At 37.1% G+C, this 23,900-nt stretch overlaps 2 protein-coding genes across 2 annotated transcripts; one reads left to right on the top strand and one right to left on the bottom strand.

Moving 5' to 3' along the window:
• Positions 1-4,383: 4,383 nt before the first annotated feature.
• On the top strand, positions 4,384-8,213 carry LOC145087326 (FG-GAP repeat-containing protein). The gene is made up of 12 exons (XM_079025267.1): positions 4,384-4,596; positions 4,750-4,908; positions 5,284-5,535; positions 5,623-5,742; positions 5,836-5,916; positions 6,057-6,152; positions 6,231-6,326; positions 6,398-6,451; positions 6,531-6,860; positions 6,933-6,998; positions 7,071-7,370; positions 7,471-8,213. Exons 1-12 carry the CDS (start codon positions 4,534-4,536, stop codon positions 7,963-7,965), a joined length of 2,112 nt encoding a protein of 703 aa, XP_078881393.1. The 5' UTR covers positions 4,384-4,533; the 3' UTR covers positions 7,966-8,213.
• A 3,513-nt stretch (positions 8,214-11,726) lies between these two features.
• Positions 11,727-12,908, bottom strand: LOC145087325 (Glutaredoxin family protein). Its single transcript, XM_079025266.1, has 4 exons — positions 12,645-12,908; positions 12,303-12,376; positions 12,090-12,188; positions 11,727-12,001 (listed from the first exon to the last, which is right to left on the bottom strand). Exons 1-4 carry the CDS (start codon positions 12,833-12,835, stop codon positions 11,946-11,948), a joined length of 420 nt encoding a protein of 139 aa, XP_078881392.1. The 5' UTR covers positions 12,836-12,908; the 3' UTR covers positions 11,727-11,945.
• Positions 12,909-23,900: the final 10,992 nt, after the last annotated feature.

The raw sequence follows: 23,900 nt of genomic DNA, 5'->3' as shown, positions 1-23,900 counted from the left end.
GTGTTTTGGTCATAAGATTTAATTGTATGACATGTTATGTGTGTAATAGGGATTAGCTTCCCTGACAGTGGTCCTTAGGACCTAGGGGTAGGTCAGTACTCGAATATGCCTGATTGTATGCTTATATCTGTTGTTGCATGCTAGTGGTAGGGGTGAAATAGTCCCCAGTTACCGGTTGAAATATACTGATGGCAGTTACCGGTTGAAAGATATCGATAATGATTATCGGTTGAAAGATACCGATGATGGTTACCGGTTGAAAGATACTGATGAAGGTTATCGGTTGAAAGATACCGACGATATTGTATGGTATGTGGTATGATGGGGGAACTCACTAAACTTTATGCTTACAGTTTTGGTTTTGGTTTCAGGTACCTCTTCGTCGAAGGGGAAGGAGTCGGCGGTGTAGCAGCGCATCACACACACACATGGTTTCCGCATTGAGTTTCTGGGATTGTACTCTGATTTTCATTACTTTTGATGTCATGGTTTGAGACACAACATTATGATTTTGTAAGATGTTGTTTTATCGACAATGTTTTGGTAAAATATTTATTAAACATATTAATTCAAAAATGAAATTTTCGGGCTTGAATTTTGGGATGTTTCACATTTTCATGTTGTCACAACTTTAGCACAAATATTGATAAATAATACAAATATTAGTTATCAAGAAATAAGAATATATGAGATGACTAAAAAGTTGTCAAGTGAAATTTGAGATAGTTGTTTTCTTATCTTTCTCTGATGTATTTATAATTTCAGTCGTTCGACTTCAAATCTAAGTCGTTAAGTAAAATTAAAACAACTTGTTTTCCCCCATTTTCTTCTCCACTGCAAAACTTAGGTTAGATATATTATGTAAAGAATTGAGTGATGCGGGGTATTTTTTTCATTTTATTTTTTGTGAGATTTAATTATCATTAATAAAATTCCTAATTTAATTCATTTTATTTTTGGTGATATTTAATTGTCATTAGAATTCCTAAATTAATTCATTTTATTTTTTGTGAGATTTAAGTCTCATTAATGGAATTCTAATTTAAAACGTTACTAGGTGTGAGACCCGTATGTTATACGGGTTGATTAAAATAAAATGTTAAATACAAATGATTAAATGGAAAGTTTATTTTAATTTGAACTTTAAAATAATTATAAAATTATAAGAAAAAAACATGAAAATTAAAATTATTTGTTTAGTTGTCAGACCCATGTACTAAACGTGTTAATTATAACAAAATGTTAAATACAAAGGTTTAAACTGTAAATTTATTTAAAATTAAATTTGAAATTTGAAAATTTACATTAATATAGTAATTATGATATGTTTAATTTATGGAAACTAAATTACTGATATATTGAAAAATGAAAAATGAAGTAAATGACAAGTGGAAAATAAATATTTCAAAATTATGACAAAATGACATGTGGCATAATGCATGAGAGAATGACATTTGGCAAAATCATTTTCATTTATTAGGGAGGATATACGTTTTATAAAATTTATGGACAAAAATAAAAGGGGTTGACAAAGATGATGTCATCAAATAATTCAAAGGTGGAAAATATATGATTGAAATGCAATCAATGGTCCTGATTTCTTTAGTTTAGAATTAAAGGTTCTCTTTTAATAATATTTAGAGAAATGTCTCAAATCCAACACATCAAAAAAAAACGAAAAAAAAATCAAATTTGTGATTTTAACAACCAAAAGCGAAGGATATGACATACCTTGTGTATGAGTCTATCGTTTATAATTTAATTGCTCAACTTATTGAACAATTCGTCAAAAGTATGAAAAAAATGGGGAATCCCATAGAAAGGTTCGATTCAAATTTCTAAATAACACAACTGCGACAATTAAATTTCAAACCACAAAATTTAACACCCTCATAACATAAAAATCAAAATATATTTTACTTACATTCACAAGAACCCAGATGAATTCGACAATTTCTGTTGTTCGTCAACTCCAATTTCGACCTACAAGAAATCCAAAAAAAAATCAAGCAACTTGAGTAACAATCATTTTCATGTTGTCACAACTTTAGCACACAAATATCGATAAATATTACAAATATTCGTTATCAAGAAATAAGCATATATGAGATGACTAAAAAGTTGTCAAGTGGAATTGGAGTTACTTGTTTTCTTACCTTTTTCTGATGTATTTATAATCCAGTCGTTCGACTACAAATCTAAATCGTTAAGTAATAATCAAAACAATTTGTTTTCCCTAATTTCTTCTCCACTACAAAATTTAGGTTAGATATATTATGTAAAGAATTGAAGGAGGCGGAGTATTTTTTTCATTTTATTTTTTTGTGAGATTTAATTGTCATTAATAGAATTCCTAATTTAATTTATTTTATTTTTGGTGATATTTAATTGTCATTAATAAAATTCATAATTTAGTTCATTTTATTTTTGGTGAGATTTAAGTGTTATTAATAAAATTCTAATTTAAAACGTAATATACGTTTTTAAAATCTATGGACAAAAATAAAGAGGTTAATCAATGATCCTGATTTTTTCAGTTTAGAATTAAAGTTTATCTTTTAATAATGTTTAGAGATTTGCGTTTATATTATGAGATATTATAAGTATATATGTACATTAGCGAAAACAGTTTTACAATGAGTTTTAGAGTGTTGGTTTTGAAAAAAGTTTTGGTTGTGATCATCAGATATGAAATATACCATGTATCAAATAAAGCAAAATCAAAATTTTTACTTCGTACAATTAATGTGAAATGTCATACTCAAAATGCTTTATCTAATATATGGACACTTCAAAATGCAAGTGCTTTACAATTGGCATTGCAATGTAATTTTTCGAATATGGTTGTCAATTTGATTACTACCAAAAATTTGGATCATTTTTGTGATTATTCTATTAGGAAAATACTATTGTAGAACAACGAAGTTTGGTTATTTTACTTATTTGGTCGCTAAACTATTTTTTTTATGCAATAGATCATTAAAATTACGTTTTACATGTCAATTACATCATTATGTGACTTGATAAGGAAATAAACAGTTACTTTATTGATGTTGGCATTTTTTAAATTAGATTTATATATATTTTTAGGAGCTAACTAATCTCCCACTTCTCAGTCTAAAAATAGCAAAGCTTATCTCCATGTTATTTGCTTTCATCTTCATCTCCACCTCAGTTCTTGCTGCTAAACGGCTAAACCTGTAAATCCAATGGAAGGTATCTTACTATCTTTCACTTCATATTTTGATTTCATTAACAACCCCTAATGATTAACACCATTATTACTTGTATTTTGTGAAGTTCATCAAGAGTTGAAGTTCACCTTCCACTTCCCACCACCAACCACCTTCGTCTACCACCGCCCACCATCACCACTAACTATAATTAATGTTAATGAAATCATAATCATAATATGAATCTAACCATGATTGTTAGTCAAAAATTGTCTCCTCCATATTGCCTGCAAGTCAAAATAACAAGATTAAAAGATAGAAATTAATCACAACCACCACCACCATACAGTCCACCACCACCAAACCTAGAGACTCGGATACATTACCTTTAAGGAAAACACAAATTGATTACATTCAAGAAAAACGCAGATCGATTAGCTTCAAGAACTTCACTATCTTTATGAACTTCATCGCTCTCAAAGAAATTCATATCCGTATTGATACTAATGAAGAAGATTAGCTATCACCGTCGCTCTCAAACAAGGCAAAAGATTACACCTATCTGCACTATATAATCGAACCAAAAACTCAAAATCTAACCCAAAACTATAAGAATCGAACCAAAAACTCAAAATCCAGTTTAGCTCATGTGAGAATCAAATCCAAACTTGCAAGAAAAATCTTTTCATAAATCTAGAATCAAGATTCGCCGATGAAGAATGGGTTTTTCAGATATTTCGTCATTCACGATTACAGAAAACCCATCGTTGATGAAGACAAAGATTTACAAACTCTCATGGGAATGTTACTTTCCAGTACACCTAGTAGGATGAAAGACGTCACTGTCATTGTCGGATATTATCGTTTCAAGAGAGAGAGAGAAAGGATAATGAATTCAATGATTTTTACTTTTTTTTTTCTAAGTAATAAATATTATATGGCATTGTGTTTCCACCTTATTTACCCTAAAACCCGATAAACGGTTAGTAAATTTGTGGTTTCCCAATTTCATTAGTAAAATATGACTTTGATTATTTATTGTGCAAAAAAAAGTAAATTAAATGGGAAAATTCATCAAACTTCCTTGTGTAATAATAAGATTTTCCTATCCTATTATTTTAAGTCTAAGGGGGTATTCATGTAGATTTTGCAAACATTAGGGGCAATGATGGCAAAATAAATGAGTCGGAGGAAGTTCAGTCGCAGCTTTCAACTACACCGCCCCAACTCGCTCGAGACCGTCGTTACACTTACACCCTGCAATTTATCGTCGCTCTCAGTATCGATCTTCTATTTCTATTTTTCAGAAATCGATCAATTAAATTAAGGAATATTAGTAGACGATTGCATCGTCATCAACATGAGGAAGCGAGATTTAGCAATCCTTATGCTCGCCGCTTTCGCCATTTTCTTTTCCCTTCAGGTATATCAGATTATCTCAAGTCACAGGGTTGATCGACCTCAAAACCCTAGAGCTGTTTAAGTTGTTGATTTCTTTTTTATAAATTTGTACTTCTAGTTGGAATTACATGAGTTACATGATTACTACGTCTAATTTATCTCTATTTGACAATAGCACGAAGGCGATTTTTCGTTTAAGGAGGCGTGGTACCATCTATCGGATGAATATCCAATTAAATACGAGGGGGAACGGCTTCCGCCACCTATTGTGTCCGATCTTAATGGCGATGGGAAGAAAGAGGTTCTTGTTGCTACCCATGACGCTAAAATTCAGGTATTGTTTATCTAGTTCGTAGAATGGAATTTGGGGTTTCAATTGAAGGATAGCTCATAGGGATTGGCTCGGACTTCAATAGTTTCAAAGTATGAACTAATTGGGATTATATTCAAATTCCCAAACCTCTATTCTTCTTCTTCCAAGCAATACTCTCAAACACTTGTCATTTTTAACTCAGTGTTGCTCCAAACATACATTGAGGCTATTATTTTCTATATAACCTTGTGTTATCTCTTATATAGCAGATAAACTTTTAGCATTTGTAACTTAAGAATCGAATGGTACTACACTACCACTGTTTATAGTTACATCTATCACCACCTATATTGGGATTGGAGTCCTGAACATGTTCTTTATCTCACACTGATCCAGGTTTTAGAACCTCACTCTAGGCGTGTGGATGAAGGATTTAGTGAGGCTCGTGTTCTTGCAGAAGTAAACTTGTTACCTGATAAGATCCGTGTTGCTTCGGGCAGACGGGCAGTAGCCATGGCAACAGGGGTAGTTGACCGAACTTTCAAACGTGGTCAAGTGCAAAAACAAGTCTTGGTAGTTGTTACATCAGGTTGGTCTATAATGTGCTTTGATCATAACCTTCAAAAGCTATGGGAAACAAATGTTCAGGTGACCTTTTCTTTTTTTTTTTTAAATAAATTTTGCATAAACCTCAGTTTCTATGGGTCAAACTCTAATACATTCTGGTTTTTTCAGGAGGATTTCCCACACAATGCTCACCATAGAGAGATATCAATTTCTGTAAGTAATTATACATTAAAACATGGAGATGCTGGGCTTGTGATTGTTGGAGGAAGGATGGAAATGCAGCCACATGTATGTCTCTTCAACTCTCCTGTTTTTATATTTTCATCATTATAATTTATAACACTGTATCAAAATTGAATAATCATTTCTACACTATTTCAGATGCACCTTGATCCTTTTGAAGAGATTAAAATGGCTGAGGAAAGTGCAGATCAGCATAGAAGAAGCGCAAGCGAAAAAGAAGTAACAATTTTTTTTTAAGTTTTATGTCTTTATCAACATTTTGTTTCTGATGTTTTTTTTTAAATCAAAATATATATATATATATATATATATATATATATATATATATATATATATATATATATATTTTTTACATGTAGTCTGCAGATGCATCTGCAGCTGTGGATTTACGCCATTTTGCATTTTATGCTTTTGCTGGGCGAACTGGTTCACTTCGCTGGAGTAGAAAGAATGAGGTAATAATTTTATAAACCATTTGTTATTTATAGATTATTTTTTATTCCATTTACTAACATTCATTCTGTTATTAAAAGAACGTGGAAGCTGCTCCATCAGATGAATCTCCACTAATTCCACAACATAATTATAAACTCGATGTTCATGCTCTTAATAGGCGTCAACCAGGAGAGGTACACAAAAAAATTATAAATCTTAAATCTGTTAATGCTACTTAATGATGTCATCATTTGTTCAATTGTAGTTTGAATGCAGGGAGTTCAGGGAATCAGTTCTAGGAACCATGCCACATCACTGGGTGAGTACACATCATACATGTTTTTTTTTTGTGTTCTTTTTTCATTATCTTTAATTTTTTTTTTAATAAAATAAATCAGGATAGGAGGGAGGATACAATGCTAAAGCTGGCCCACTTTAGGCGGCATAAAAGAAAGTCAGTGAAAAAAACACCTGGAAAATCCTCAACTTACCCATTCAACAAACCAGAAGAAAACCATCCTCCAGGGAAAGACTCTAGTAAAAAAATTTCAAATTTAATTGGAAAAGCTGCAGATTTTGCTAATTCAGCAAAAACTAAAAAAGCATCACCTTATGTTCCCACTATTACAAATTACACACAGCTCTGGTGGGTCCCCAATGTTTTGGTGGCCCACGAAAAGGAAGGAATTGAAGTTCTACATTTAGCATCTGGTCGTACCTTATGCAAGGTAACATACAACATGTAAAATCATTTATTTATACTAAAACTAATACTAATAAATATATTTTAAATTTTTTAGCTTCACCTTCAAGAGGGTGGATTGCATGCTGATGTTAACGGAGATGGAGTTCTAGATCATGTCCAGGTTTATAATTATTTAATACTATATAAGTTTTAAAAAATAAATATATACAAGTTATTATTATGTGCATTGCAGGCTGTTGGGGGAAATGGAGCTGAGCAAACGGTTGTTAGTGGGTCAATGGAAGTTTTGAGACCTTGTTGGGCAGTTGCAACATCGGGTGTACCAGTGAAAGAACAACTTTTCAATGTTTCCATTTGTCATCATTCTCCTTTTAATTTGTTTCCTCATGGGGAATATTCTAGAAGCTTTGGAAGGGGTCTTGATGTAACTTCACTTGAGGTAGCAACACCCATCCTCATTCCTACAAATGATGGCCATAAGCATCGCAAGGGTAGCCATGGAGACATTGTTTTTCTAACAAATCGCGGAGAGGTAAATAATAGTAAGGACAATATTGTAATTTATAAAAATTTACTCACTTAATAAGAAAAGTAATAGTATTAGAGTTTGGTGATATGATTGTGTGTGGCAGGTAACGGCTTACTCCCCGGGGTTGCATGGGCAGGAAGCTGTGTGGCAATGGCAGCTGTTGACTGGTGCGATATGGTCAAACCTTGGGTCGCCAGCTGGCATGATGGATGCAGGTTATGTGGTCCCGACATTAAAAGCGTTTCAGTTGCGGATGATGCATGATGATAATAACCAGCAGCAGCATTTGATATTGGCAGCGGGTGAGCAGGAAGCGGTAGTGGTGTCGCCTAGAGGAAGTCTACTGGCGACCATTGAGCTTCCTGCACCGCCAAGTCATGCATTGGTGGATGCGGATTTTTCGAACGATGGGCTCACGGATATTATTGTTGTGACTTCGAATGGGGTTTATGGGTTTGTTCAAACCAGGCAACCGGGGGCCTTGTTTTTTAGCACGCTTGTTGGGTGTCTCATAGTTGTGATGGGGGTTATATTTGTCACACAGCATTTGAATTCCATCAAGGGGAAGCCTCGACTTCCATCTGGAGGACACATTTAGAACCACATACAAATGTCAGGTGTTTTTATTCATAGTAGTGAACCCTTATATAGACTTAGTGCGCTCCTTTTTTTTGATTTGTATCAAGAATCAGGTGTTTTTATGTGATACTATTATAGTATTAACAGGGTTTTTGTATACCAACTCCTGGACTCCTGCTCAGTCTTGTCTCTAAAATGCATTTAGCCATCTTGTATTTGTATTTTACTCTTGCACCATATACAAAAATCCACTTTTAATTTTGTAAATTCAAAGCTTATTATTTCAGTTTACAACGCTTGTCGATTTTGCTATTTGGAAGTCAAAACATGGACTATGATTTTGACGACCATGTATGATGTCCTTTTCCCGATATTTGGAATAACGGCCTAAAAAGTTAAATCTTCAACAACAATATCCCATCACATTAAACAGCCCACTAGTTTAATCATCAACTGGATATAATTATAGATATGCACGACCTATCTAAAGTTCATCATACAGATTGCTTATTGTTATCTTTTGGTTTGGCTACCCGTACACCAATGATGATTCTTTCTATTTAGGGGCTCCATTTGATTTTTAACTTAAACTTTTGGTTTTAACCAAACCGTCATTTTTTTTTTTTTTTTTTGTTTTGATTTTCAGATTTTTCCTGTTAATTGTTTCTACTTTCTTCAGCTAAATATTAACAAAAACAAGTATTTCACCAAAAAAATAATTAATACAAGATCCCATAAAAGCATACTTGCTATTAATGTTCAATAGAACCGGAAATGCATAATAATTGTTTGGGATAGTGACTTACACGCGTAACATAGTTTTAGTTTTGTTCATGTTTAGTCCTTTAATTTATTTTTTGTCCACATATTACAGTTGAATTTGTTTGGATTGTTCACGTTATACGAACGGTTGGAATAGGTTTCAGCCAATCATAAGGATGTAATGTGAACACTCAAAACAAATTCAATTGTAATATATAGATAAAAAAAACATAAGTGATCAAATGCGAATAAAACCTAAGTTATGTTACCATTATAAGTCATTAACCCTTTCTACAATAGTTTATTCACATCACGGGAAAATAGTTTGATTTTTTTAGGACCGATCCCACTATTTGATAAGCCCGCATGATATTAGGTAGTTGGTCAAATAAAGGCCGACTAAGCCAATGGTGCTTAGCTGGAACTAAGATGAGCAACCAATCCGAACCGAACCTGATTTGGAATCGGAACCGGTTTAAATTAATAATGAGAATCGATAAGCGGACCATTAAGACTACCGGCTCTGATGCCGGTGTCAGTGCCAGTTTTCGATTAAATACCCGGTTGGAATTGACACATGTTCTTATGCAGTTGGTACAACTACTGAATGGTTTGAGCCTAGATGTTTAGAATAATACCAAATCAACCAATAAAAATTAACCCAATATATAAAAAAAAATTAGGTGTTTATTTAGTCTAAAATGAAGTACAAACAATAAACTCAATGCTAAAATAGCATAAATTCAACTTTGATACCCTATGTTTCGAGAGCCATAATGCAATCAACATGTAACCAAATAAGGTGTTTACATAGTCTAAAATGAATTACACATAACAAACTACATGTTGAAAAAGATCATGACATTCCAACTTCAAACGAATGAGTTATAATAGTTTAAAGAAGGTGAAAGATTGAGTAGGTCCGAGCTCAAACTAAACACGGGATCGTCGAAATGCAGTTCAATGGCAACATAGAAGACAACTAGAGTTGTCAAGGCATAAGGATGTAAAATCAACGGTCCAAACAAGTTTATAAGGATATAATATGAACAATCCAAACAAGTTTAATGGTAATATATGGACAAAAAAGGACTAAATGTGAACAAAACCTAAACTATGTTACCTACACCAACCATCCAAACAAGTTCAATGGTAATATGCAAACAAAAAATAACTTAAAATGACTAAATGTGAACAAAACCTAAACTATGTTACCCTTATAAGTCATTATCCCTAATTGTTTTACTTTTCAACATACTTAATTAACTCCGTAATCAATTGAACATATACATAAAATGACATAATATTGGGTATTTTGGTTCAGTTTTGGTTTTGTTTTTTTTTTTTTTTTTTTTTCCAGCCACCGTCATTTTTCTTTAGATGCTCAAATATATGTCGACAAGAAAACAAGCATTAACGAGTACAAGATCAATATTACAAATATAACAATTTACACAACTTGATGCAATTCAATTAAACAGTTGGTGGAACACAATATATTTGCAATTGTTCTGAAATATGTATTACCCAATTCCAAAGATCACTTGAAACCTCTAATCAACATCTCACCGAAAAGAATACAATATATGGGATGACTTGGTGAAAGTGACTGGGGAACTTGTTAGTTTTCCCTGCTGGTGGGACCCAGTTTCTCGATGGTGGCCTAGACTACATATGTTACAACAGGTAAACAAAAGGTAAACTATATTAGTAACAAGGTTTAATTTGTAGGCTAAATGCAAGAAATAGCAATGTATTTCCATCTTGCCTTATCATATACTATAACCTTTTTTTTTCTTATTACCCTACTTTTCAAATTATTTTTTATTACTGCATTCTATTTTAGAAAATTCACCCATTTTATAGCAATGGGTAACCTAATAACCTATGACATGACACAAGCTAACGAATTCTTATGTCATGTCATTCGGTCATTCTCCACATAGGATGTCCATGTATAATATATTGCTGAAATGGCAATATAATTAATACCTATCCTGATTACATTCGAATTTTTTGTTTTTTTGTAACTTTTATATAAAAAATCATTAACCATGTTGATACAATCTAACAAAAATAAGTAATTTACTAAAGACAAAATAGAAGATGACTGATTGTAAATATATTTTCATTATTTTCACTTACACTGAATCTCATAAATCGTGTTAAACATTTCAATCATACTTAATCAATCAAACTTGTATATAGAGCTTATTTCTATAGAACAGAACAAAACTGTGGGTTTTTCAACAGGTCGATTCTTCGGGTTTCTTTTTCAATTCTTGGTTCAGTTATTTTGAGCATCCATATTTGATGCTATAACTGTCTTAAAAATTGGTAAAAGATTTGAAGTTTGAAAGTGTTTTGTTAAAAAAATGCCACCTCAACAATATATTACAGGTGAACATTTTTAAATGATAATCAATTGATTAATTCGGCTGTTGATTGAATGATTATGAATTCGGCTGTTAAGGTTTTCTAAAACAAAATGTGAAACAAGTTTTTTATTGCACTTCTGAGTAGAGTAATTTTAGGTGTAGCAAGTTTTGAAGGGTACCTTTTTGACAGAAACGCCCTTGCAATGTTGTTCGCCCCTAAAGATGAACATGAAGCTCAAATTGAGTTTGCTCTTGTCAGAGGCTGCAATTTCTGCTGTCATGAGTTTGTATTAAGTTTTGAAGGGTACCCTGAGACATACAATCTTCTCCATCAAACCATCTCTTCTCCATTCTAAAAGAGAGATAATTCCAGTGCACACAAAAGCTACATGAGTTTGTATTAAGATCATTGATTATAACTTTTATAACCTGCATGCAAGTGTAAAATCACACCTGTGATTGTAGAAGTTGATAGAATTGTAAGGCAAGGAGGGAAATTGATTGTTGGTGATGAATCTAGTATAATAGAGGGAGTTGAAAACCTGTTGAAGCCACTACATTGCAATGTAAATTTTAATGTTTTTATAAGAATCAAGAAGAATTACTCAGTGCCAAGAAGTCAACTTTGAGGCCCAACACATATGCAATGGCTTCATGATCTTATTCATTCAGAGACTAGATATACAAATTGAGAAATTCTAAGTTTTGGAAAGTAATATGATTTGGTAAAACACATCCAATAGACATCACTTTTCTGTGTTTTCACTAGTAAACGATTTACATTTTGCATGCATCAGAGGAAGAAAAGTCAACACTACATCGAAAGGAGGTCAACAGCTTTCAGAATTCTCCTTCTTTTTCATTTACTATCCAGGAGATCTTGCAACTCGCCATTCCTAACAGCTGCTTCAAGATCTACAAGAATAAATTACATATATAAGAAGAAGAAACCTTGTAAATTTATGAAGAGAACATAATATGTAAAAAAGAGAAGAAAGCTAACCACTAGCACCACCAATATGCTTTCCATTAACAAATATTTGAGGAACAGTGCGACGGCCAACAAGATCTAAAAGCACATCCTGAATTTGGGATCCATCATCTGAAAATGGCATCTTAACATTTTTAGTGTTACACATTATATCATTGATCATTCCAAGTAAAATTGAAGAAAATGCTAAACTTAGTGAACAATGGAAGATTAGGTGACAAATACCTCGATGATCAAGCTCCACAACGTAAGGTTGCTCTTGTAGTTCATTGAAGATGCGTTTGGCACGACGACAATACCTAAATTCGTGACAAATAACACCGAGTGTTCTCAATATTGATGCCGATAATCAATTGTATCTTCAATATAATTACGCAACAAAACTCATCCTGGTGTATTCCAATCGTATAAATAACAAACTACTAATCACAAACTTCGCAAAGTAACGAGATAAAATGAATGATTTCAAGCAGTTCCGTATATTCAACTCAAAAAATTTCACGATTGTTCTAACAATAGGCATGCAGCGTGTTCAAATATATAAATATGAATCGAAAGAAATCTAACGGGCAATAAGATTTGGAGAACACGGCGATCTTGTTAGAGTAGATGACGGTCTGAACAAAAGCCGACGGAGACTTCGAAGCTTCGGCTTTCTTCGGTGCATTGATCAACAACAACAACGAAAGCACAATTCCAGAAATTAACACTCCGAACTTATAGCGATAATTCGACCGAGACACCGTCATCGTCTTCATCTCGCTTCGTCTCTCTATCTCTGTGTTTTAGCTTGCGTCTGAATGTCCGATACAGAAAATGGTGAAATTAGGCAGGTTCATGGGCTTCAAGCCCTTTGAATTTACATATATGGTCCGCAATGTATTAGGGTTCCAGCTTATGCGTCTCTTAGTTTTAAATTTTAATTTTTTAGTCCCTATGCGTTCTATGTGATTCTTTTGGAAAGATAAGGTCATAAGGAGCCGATTTTTCTTTAACAGCTAAATTTTATTCAAAGACCCACAAGCAATGGAGCTAGAAATGGAAAATTACAAAGAAATATAAACCATATATGATTTTGTATCCATAAGGACCACAAAAACTAACTTTGCGATTCCTATCGGATTTGTTGCTTTTCTTGATATCGTTACTATGAAACACCCTGCGATTTCTATATCGCCACAACATCCAAATAATAGTAATAACAATAACTTCAAGAGCCTTCCTCTTCCAACTTGACACGAGGGTAGTGTCGACCCACTTGGCAACGCGATTCCAAACATGAGCAACTATCGAACAACTCAAAATACGTGAGAAGTATCTTCCAAACCAACATCATAGGAAAGGACACATAACAGAAGGAACATCAACCCCTCTATCCATAAGATTTTTCCTCTATGGAACCCAAATCCGAACACATCGTAGACGTGGTGTAGAGTAAACCAACTTACGGAGCTTTATAAATAAGAGAAAGGATACTCTCTCTCTCTCTCTCTCTCTCTCTCTCTCTCTCTCTCTTTCTCTCTCTCTCTCTCTCTCTGATGGAGGATCCATGCGTGAACACCGTCCCAAGATGGTGGAGTGGTGTTGTCATGAGGTGGGACACATCATACACATTACCATATCGGATGGCCTAAAAATGACTTTGAGGAAAAACTCAATGATCCATCAAGTTCGGTGGAATATGGTTCATGATTGTAGATTCCCAAAATTATGGAATGAACAATGTAATCCTCACCATTTATCAAGTTTTTTTTTATTCAATATTTAAAGAAAATTAGTGAAATCAATGCCATAAATGTAATGAAGGCAAGAACGTGTTTGAAGAAAGGATCTTAAACCTACTTGGCTTATGTGGTAGATACGATCAAAGAGAAGAAAACAAAGGAAGATATTGATGTTGTGAAAGATTTCCCAAAGTATTCCTCAACGATCTACCCGAAATTCTAGTAGAATGTCAATTGGAATTTCATATAGATATAGTATCAAGAACCGTACCAATTGCAAAGACACCATATCGTTTGACACCTACATAATTAAGTGAACTAATGACACTTTTTCAAGAGTTGTTAATCCAAGGTTTGTGAGACCAAACACCTCACCTTAGAGGAGGTCCGATCGTTGTTTGTGAATAAGAAAGACATATCGATGAGAATGTGTAGTAATTATCGTGACCTCAACAAAGTGACCATAAAGAATCGATATCCTTTAACCATGATTGATTATCTCTTTGATCGATTGCAAGGAGTGAGTTATTTCTTAAAGATACGATCCGGTTATTACCAATTGAAAGTAATATATGAGAACGTGGAGAAAACAAAGTTTCGAACTAGATATCGACATTTTGAATTTTCAGTGATGCATTTTGGCCTAACCAGCGAGCCCACAACTTCTATGGACTTTATGAATAGGGTTTGTAAACCACATATTGATGAAGTTTGTGATAGTTTTCATTGATAATATTTTTATTTACTGAAGACAACAAAAGAGCATAAGGAACATTTAACACATTGTGCTCAAATGATTGGAAGAAAATTTGTATGCAAACTTCTCAAAGTATGAGTTTTGGCTCGAAGAAATACAATTTCTTGGTCACGTGGTGAACAAATATGGAATAAAAATGGATCCAACAAAGATTGAAACTATTATGAAGCAGAAATCCCCAAAGAGTTTACCAAAGATTAAAAAAAAATCTTGGATTGACGGGTTACTACCAACAATTCATTAAGAACTTGTCAAAGATTGCAAACCTCTTAATGGAATATATTTGGACCGATATTCATAAAAAAGAAACATTTGAAGAACTTAAAAAAGAAGTTGTGTGGGATGCGCACACATATATTCTTAGTTCTTTTTTTAAAATAAACATAAATTTCTAATATATTAGTTTACACTTTACACATTAGGCATGTTTAAAAAAATGCTTAGTTTAAATTAAATCGTATATAACAATAATAGTTGTTGAATTTCTTTTTCTTAAATATATTCTTAAGAAAAAAGATTTATAACTATGTAGGATTAATTTTATCATTGTTTATGGGCGTTTGTTCATGTATCTTATTTTTTGAACCCTTAATATAACTTTATATTATTATATTAACTTAATATATTATTTGAAATGATATAAGCATGTTAAAAGTGTGGGAAAATTTCAAAAAAGTTATATATTTTGATTTTATAATCGATTTAATCTTTAATTAATGAAGTCCTAAAAACTAGATTTAATTTGGCCATTTTACCCAGTCAACAGGTCATCAAACTTTTAAAAATTACATTTTGACCCAAATTTTAAATTTTATTACAAATTTGGTCCAGAATTTACAAGTTTGCCTCAGATTCAAGTTTTTGTACAAGTTATCTTAAAGTTTGTTTTTTTTATGTCTTTTTTTTTTCAAATTTTTGTTTCAGATATGTTTTTTTGCTGTAAAAAACCATATTTATACAACAAAAACATATTTTCCCGTAAAAAAACTTCTTTTTTTTCTATATAAAAATGATTTTTAAAAACATTTTTTTATGCAAAATAATTATACAAAAACTTTTTTAAACATTCTTATATGAAAAATACCTATTTATAAAAAAAAATTATTCTAAACATCTATTTATAAAAACGTTGTCATGTAAAATTGCATGAAATACACTTATGAAAAACATGTTATTATACCCATATATAAAACACGTTTTTATAAACACATGTTTTTATACAAACATGTTTTCATAGTAAATGTATTTATATATATATATATATATATATATATATATATATATATATATATATATATATATATATATATATATATTTATGTATACAAACACATTTTTATAAAAAAAAAAAAAACGTTTTTATACAAACACACTTTTATATATAAAAAAAACATGTATACAAACACGTATTTATACAAACACATTTTTATAAAAACATGTTTTTATACAAACACGTTTTTATAAAAAATATATATATACAAACACGTATTTTATAAAAATATATAGAAACACTTATTTCATAGTAAACATATTTGTATGCATTTATGTGTAAAAACGTGTTTGTACACAAACATGTATACAATAGGTCATCTTGTATATTCCAATGATGAGGTACTTCTAATTTTGACCTTATGTTTGAATAATATGGCATCTTGGCCTTTGTGATTGAAAAGAATTGCAAAATGGCCCATAGTGGCAATACGGGGATTTTGCCCAGGTGTAGTACGCGGAGCGTACGTTGTGTACGCTAGGCGTACTAGGGCGCGCCCTAGTACGTTGGGCATACACCTTGTAACACCCCAAAGTTTGGAAAGCCAAGAAAAGAAAGAAAACCTCAAGTTTAGGGGAGACTCGGCGAGTCCATGGAGGGACTCGGCGAGTCCGAGCGGGATCCGGGTTGTGGTGAAAGCGACCGACTCGGCGAGTCGGCCATGGAGACTCGACGAGTTGGGTCTGATCGAGGAAAACCCTAAATCCGGGACTTGGAGCCTATTTAAGCGTCTCATTCTCTTTCCTAGGGTTCCTTTACTGCCTTTCTACCTCAGAACACCAAACCCTAGCCGCCATATCCGTTTTTGAGCTAGATCTTGCCTTGAAGAGTGCACTAAAGCTTGGAGGAGGAAGAAAGACCTTGGAGGTGCAAGAAGGGACTGTAGATCTGGGATTGAGGAGTCATTTCAAACCAATTGGAGGTAATAAGCTGTTGCTTGGACTCCCTTTGCATCTAGATCTATTCTTATGTGTGAGTTTTGGTCATTATTGGTATGATATGTAACCAATTCGAGTTGGAGGTTCAGATCTGAGGTTGCTACCTCAGATCCATGTTGGTTTTGGTCTTGAATCCCCTAAAGTATCAGCCCTTGGTATGTTGAAGAGGCATGTTTGCCATAAACCCTATTTTAGTGTGTTTTGAGCATAGATCTCTCTATCTACACGTAAAGTTTGCCACTTTACGTGGGGAATAGGCCCTAGAAGTATAGATCTATGAGTTGGAAGCTCTGTTTGGCTCGAAAAGCCACTGCATGGATTGAGGACTAGATAGACTCGGCGAGTCCTTCGAGTGGACTCGGCGAGTAGCTTGAAGATGAGGAGGAACTCGACGAGTAGGATGAACAGCTCGTCGAGTCGGATGAAGTTAGGCATGGACTCGGCGAGTTGGATGAACAACTCGACGAGTTGGTTGAAGATTGTCTAGGACTCGGCGAGTCTGTTCTTGGACTCGGAGAGTCAGATCGCGAAACCCTAAACCCTTTGAGTTGAGACTCGAATCAGTGAGTCGGGTGGTGACTCAGCGAGTTGGACAGGTCAGGACTTGGAACTAGTTGGACTCGGCGAGTCATGGACTGACTCGGCGAGTCATGGACTGACTCGGCGAGTCGGGTCGCGAATAAGAAAGACCCTGAGCTTATGAACTCGGCGAGTCTTTAGGAAGACTCGGCGAGTAAGGTTGACCTGGAAGGTTGACTTTAACCAGAGTTGACTTGGTTGACTGTCAGATTAAGTGTTATATGTATATTGATAGCTCGGAGAGCTAGAGGAGCAGCGGTTCAGGGGATTGTCGAGTAGCAGCCAGAGGTTTATCAGCAGGGCTCAGCAGTTCAGGTGAGTCTCCTTCCAGTAGGAATGGGTCTAAGGCCACAATGCCGGCCCGTTTAGCTAGCAGTAGTTTTCGGATGTTGATCTGATATAGTAGTTAGTATGTTTGATGCCTTCGTGGCTCAGACAGGATTTATGTGTTATGTGTTCCAGGCTACGACCCGAAGTAGTATGCAGTATACGTGTGTTCATGCTAGTTGGTATGTTTATGTTATGTTCTGTTCAGTTAGCCCGGACTTCGGTCCGATGCAGGGGACAAGGTCCCAGTTAGTCCGGACTTCAGTCCGATGCAGGGGACAAGGTCCCAGTCAGTTTCCGGACTTCGGTCCGATGCAGGGGGCAAGGCCCCAGTTAGTCCGGACTTCGGTCTGATGCAGTGGGCAAGGCCCAATATGTGCTTTATATGTTTTTGTGTGGTATGTGGTAGATTGGGGGAGCTCACTAAGCTTCGTGCTTACGGTTTTCAGTTTTGGTTTCAGGTACTCGGTTTTCAAAAGAGGAGCTCGGGAAGATTGCAGAGCACACACCATAGTCAGTTAGCCTGGGAATGTTTGACTCTGATAATGATATTATGTTTTGAATTTAATACTCAAAAGTTATGTTTGACTTATGATACGTTGTTATAAATCTATTTTTAGTAATGTTTAAAAGAAATTTTTAGTCATGATTTTTGGGTCGTTACAAGTTGGTATCAGAGCCTTGGTTTGAGGGATTCGGGCGCACTCCTGAGTGTGTTTGAACTCAAACTAAGGAAGTGGTATATAGTTTTCAAAAGAAAAATCGTAGTTACAAAAGAATTTTGAGAAAAGAAAACAATTTTTAGAAAAAGCAAAAAGAGTTTTGAAAAGAGAAAAGGGTGTGGTGCATGCAATCAGCCGAGCTCAAGTAAGTACTCCCAATTTACCCATACAAGTTATATTATGATTATCAATATCGGTTTCGGTTTCAGTTTCAGTTCCAGCTTCAGTAGAACAGCATGCTAGAATAGGACTAAGGATCTAGGATGATGCCTTATGTGCCTGCTTTATGTGTTCAGCTTTATGAGAATTGCATGCTAGTATTGAGTAGACAGCAGTAGGATAGCCTGTTTAGGTTATGCCTGGTAGCACGAGCTTAGCATTGTATGCTAGTGTAGTTTCTCGTTATGAGAATAGTTTTGCCTGAGTATGTCTCCTTTATCCGAATGCTGCTTGCTTTGTGCTTTGTGGGACTCCGAGTGGTGGGATTTAGCCATTAGGTGAATACGTCACATCACATGTGAGCAGGGTTGAATAATCTCAGAGTGCTGGATTTGGCCCTACTGCGCAGCTCTCGTTTGAGTCCAACCGTTGTAGGGACGAGACTTTTACTCGAAGGATTATCCGAGCCTCATTACATGTGATGGTATTCAGGTGGTGGCTAATTGGCATAACAAGGAGGCCTTCAGCAGCTGAGGACTGGTTTGAGTAGAGTCAGAGATTCCCTAGGGCAAGCCTAGGATGAGAGTAGCAGAGATTAGTTGAAGAGTAAAGGGGACTTGGTGGAGTTGAGGTAACTCTTGAGGAAAGTACGGATAGATGTGGAAGGTAGTAGGGGCCCATACTACTGAAAGCAGAGGATCCGTATTCGATTCAAGAGGGGCCGAGGCAAAATCAAGGAACTAGTAGAGTATGCGAGAAATTCCTCAGCAGTAGTATGTAAATTGATCAGGATTTTGTTATATTTTCAGCATGGTGACGTTGCGCGAGATACCAGTTAGCAGTTCAGGTGTCGAGGAGGGGTTTGGCTCGGGCTTCAGAGCCGGGCAGCTTGATGATCAGATGAGGGATTTCATTTCCGCAGAGATTACGCGCAACATCATTGATCAGACTCCAGTGATTTTCGGTTCGGTTAGAGAGGCCATTATGGAGCTCATGGATAGTCATCTTGAGGCCTTTAAGGCCGAGTTAGTTTCAGGACAGATTGGGGCTCGTCTAGGTCCCGAATCTTATGGAGTTCAGGGATCCATCAGGGAGGGAGATCCCATTTCTAGTTCCTGCCATTAGGGGGCAGGGGTGAGTGGGGAATTCTGTCTCCAAGAGAGACCATTGCATGATTGGATAGTTGAGGAAGTTTCGCGAGCCATTCGCGAGGATCTGCCCGACATGGTCGTGAGGATCACTGATAGATTGATAGCGAGGCTTCAGGATCAGACATCTGTTGTTCAGTTAGCAGGCGTTGCCGTTGGGGTAACGCAGGAGCGAGAGTCGGGCAGGGAGTCAGAAGGGAAAAGGAAAATTGATGAGACTCAGGTAGCCACAGGTTCGGGTAAGAGGCCCAAGGGTCCAGATTTGAGGACGAGGAACTATCAGAGCCGCAGTCGATGCGGGAAGTGCGGAAGGACGCACATGGGTGTGTGTAGGCGTAGAAGTGGTGGCGATGCTGGGTGTTTCAAGTGCGGCCAGATTGGTCATTTTAGCAGAGACTGTGTTGTTACCATCGCCCAGGGGCTTGATCCGTTATGTTTCCATTGCAGTCAGAGGGGCCACAAGAAGGCCCACTGTCCGAGTTTGTATCCAGCAGGGCAGGTGTCAGCTCCTGCCCTTGGGACTTCGAGTACCGCCAGCAGTTGTCGAGGCCGGGCAAGGGTGCCTACGGCTCAGAGCCGAGTTTTCCGGTAGATTTCAGCAGGGATTCGAGCAGCACTGAGTAATGAAGGTACGTAACTTTTGTTTTTCTGTCAGCTTATGTCATGATTATATTGTTATGGTTCTGCATCAAATTGTGGTATAAGTGTTGTGTTATAGTGTGGCTTGCTTGTGATTATGTTATATGCCATTTGCATACCTCGGATAATTGGTTGGTAGTTAGGGGATGTGCTCTTATGGAGAAGGTTTCGGAGGATGCAGTAACTGTAGCATGGTTGAGAGAGATTTGGTTCGTTTCACTAGTTCGGAGTGGTTAGTGATTGGGATGGATTGGTTAAATTCCTACCTGGCAGGCTTGGGTTCCCTAGTAGATGTTCCGGAATGGTAGTGAAGATCAGGATCTCTTTTGAGTGTGAAGCAGCAAGGGGTAAGCAGGATCGAAGTGGGGGAGAACCCTCCGAGTATTCATGGATAAGAGACACGTAGACCCAGAATGAGTGCGCAGCCTCCGAGAAGAAATGGTAGTAGCACAGTGATGGATGGATTGAGAAGTTCAGAATTGGGAGTTCGAGAACTTTTCCCAGCAGCTAGTTCATGTAATCGAGATGGTTAGAAGCTGGTTGGGAATCCAGGAATGGAGGACCACCTGTCGGACGCATGAGAGTCGGAATGAGGATCCTGAGAACGGGTATCAAGAGATGTTTTCGTATTAGTAGCCAGTGTCTGAGGCGGCATGCAGGTTGCGTAGATTCGGGAGTTGGGAGGTTGGAAACTTCCCAACAATAACTTCTTGTATCCGGACTAATAGACGGTTGGTTTGGGAACCAAGCCGAAGAATTCCTCGACGAAGCGCTAAGTATATCAAGGATATAAGATGTCGAGGATGATGCAGAATTCAAAGACTGAGGGCTGGTTTGAGAAATCGGGATGAGGAATCACTAGCGGAACTAGGGATAGTCAGGATGTCCTCGGGATAGAGTAGTAGTAGTGGTGTTGTAAGTCTGCGGGGGTAGCCGTAGCATCCACTAGTAGCCATATAGTACTAGAGAGTTGTAAGTCTGCGAGCGTAGTCGCAGCCTTTATCAGATTGGTAGGTGGCATGAGCGCGTGTTGGACGCGGAAAAGTAGTAGTACCCACCAGTTCTAGTGCAGCAGTGAGGATATGGGAATCCACGGGTTAGATTTTGGATTTCCCAAATGGTTCAGTGATGGCTAAGTCAGCAATTTTGGCTATAGAACGTTGCATCAGTTATGAGATCAGAGTAGTAGTGGACCGTTGGGGTTCGGGTATGTTAAGGGCTACCGTCAGTCTGGGAGCCATCATGATGTTAGTCGTGGAATTGATGATGTCAGGATGTGACGTATGGACCCGATCGGTTGGATCGGAAGATTGTTAGAGCCGCAGTGACAGGATAACTAGTGAAAACTAGCTCCAGAGAAAGATTTTGTTCAGAAGTCGTAGAAGCGACTAAGTGAGGAGTCCCTTGACTCCACAGTTGGGTTGGAGTTCAATGTTTCAGGCAGCTCAGTGTTTCAGCCAGTTCAGTGTTTCAGGCAGCTCAGCGTTTCAAGCAGTTTAGTGTTTCAGGCATGTTCATTATTGCAGGCAGTTCAGTGTTTGGAAGGTTTAGGGTTTTGGGTCAGTAGTGTATTTGTGTTGGAATGCAAGTGCTGACGGTATAGTTGGTTGATTTGGAAATGGCAAGTACCTCTCAGCAGGATCAGTTGAGCCTTTTGCCGAGTATAAGTGATCTGTAAGGATAGCTAGGCAGGTAGCTTTTCATTCAGGAGGGAAGGCTCGAGTTAGTAGGAGATGAGTAATCAGGTGGGATAAAAGCAAGCTGGTTCCAGCAGCATCGTTTCTGTATGAGCGGCAGAATGGATAGAACAGTTATAGATAGTCGAAGTATCTTCAGAAGTCGCTGGAAGAGACTAGGAGTTTGCGATGGAGTGTAGTGACCGGTGGGAGTCCGGTAACTCAGATATCGGAAGATTGGTTAGACCAGAATAGTCTCAGTGCATCCGGTAGGCGGATGGGAGGCAGCAGGATTTTCAGTCGGAGGATGTAACGTTGAGGAAATTATGGAAAAGAGAAGGATCCAGTATGTTCCATCGGTAATGATCGACATGGTGAGTGGCTGGAGTGTCGGACAAAAGGGTGTTAGATTTTCCAGATAGAGAGTTGGAGGCAGTTCGCAGGCAGTTGATCATAGCAAACTTCGAGGACGAAGTTTAGTTTAAGTGGGGGAGAGTTGTAACACCCCAAAGTTTGGAAAGCCAAGAAAAGAAAGAAAACCTCAAGTTTAGGGGAGACTCGGCGAGTCCATGGAGGGACTCGGCGAGTCCGAGCGGGATCCGGGTTGTGGTGAAAGCGACCGACTCGGCGAGTCGGCCAAGGAGACTCGACGAGTTGGGTCTGATCGAGGAAAACCCTAAATCCGGGACTTGGAGCCTATTTAAGCGTCTCATTCTCTTTCCTAGGGTTCCTTTACTGCCTTTCTACCTCAGAACACCAAACCCTAGCCGCCATATCCGTTTTTGAGCTAGATCTTGCCTTGAAGAGTGCACTAAAGCTTGGAGGAGGAAGAAAGACCTTGGAGGTGCAAGAAGGGACTGTAGATCTGGGATTGAGGAGTCATTTCAGACCAATTGGAGGTAATAAGCTGTTGCTTGGACTCCCTTTGCATCTAGATCTATTCTTATGTGTGAGTTTTGGTCATTATTGGTATGATATGTAACCAATTCGAGTTGGAGGTTCAGATCTGAGGTTGCTACCTCAGATCCATGTTGGTTTTGGTCTTGAATCCCCTAAAGTATCAGCCCTTGGTATGTTGAAGAGGCATGTTTGCCATAAACCCTAGTTTAGTGTGTTTTGAGCATAGATCTCTCAATCTACACGTAAATTTTGCCACTTTACGTGGGGAATAGGCCCTAGAAGTATAGATCTATGAGTTGGAAGCTCTGTTTGGCTCGAAAAACCACTGCATGGATTGAGGACTGGATAGACTCGGCGAGTCCTTCGAGTGGACTCGGCGAGTAGCTTGAAGATGAGGAGGAACTCGACGAGTAGGATGAAAAGCTCGTCGAGTCGGATGAAGTTAGGCATGGACTCGGCGAGTTGGATGAACAACTCGACGAGTTGGTTGAAGATTGTCTAGGACTCGGCGAGTCTGTTCTTGGACTCGGCGAGTCAGATCGCGAAACCCTAAACCCTTTGAGTTGAGACTCGAATCAGTGAGTCGGGTGGTGACTCAGCGAGTTGGACAGGTTAGGACTTGGAACTAGTTGGACTCGGCGAGTCATGGACTGACTCGGCGAGTCGGGTCGCGAATAAGAAAGACCCTGAGCTTATGAACTCGACGAGTCTTTAGGAAGACTCGGCGAGTAAGGTTGACCTGGAAGGTTGACTTTAACCAGAGTTGACTTAGTTGACTGTCAGATTAAGTGTTATATGTATATTGATAGCTCGGAGAGCTAGAGGAGCAGCGGTTCAGGGGATTGTCGAGTAGCAGCCAGAGGTTTATCAGCAGGGCTCAGCAGTTCAGGTGAGTCTCCTTCCAGTAGGAATGGGTCTAAGGCCACAATGCCGGCCCGTTTAGCTAGCAGTAGTTTTCGGATGTTGATCTGATATAGTAGTTAG

The sequence above is a fragment of the Lactuca serriola genome, chromosome 2 (genome assembly GCF_051521515.1).
Source record: "Lactuca serriola cultivar US96UC23 chromosome 2, Lser_US96UC23_V15, whole genome shotgun sequence".
NCBI classification, from domain to species: domain Eukaryota; kingdom Viridiplantae; phylum Streptophyta; class Magnoliopsida; order Asterales; family Asteraceae; genus Lactuca; species Lactuca serriola.
The sequence above is the reverse complement of the archived record's forward strand: the minus strand, read 5'-3'. Positions and strand labels throughout refer to the sequence as shown.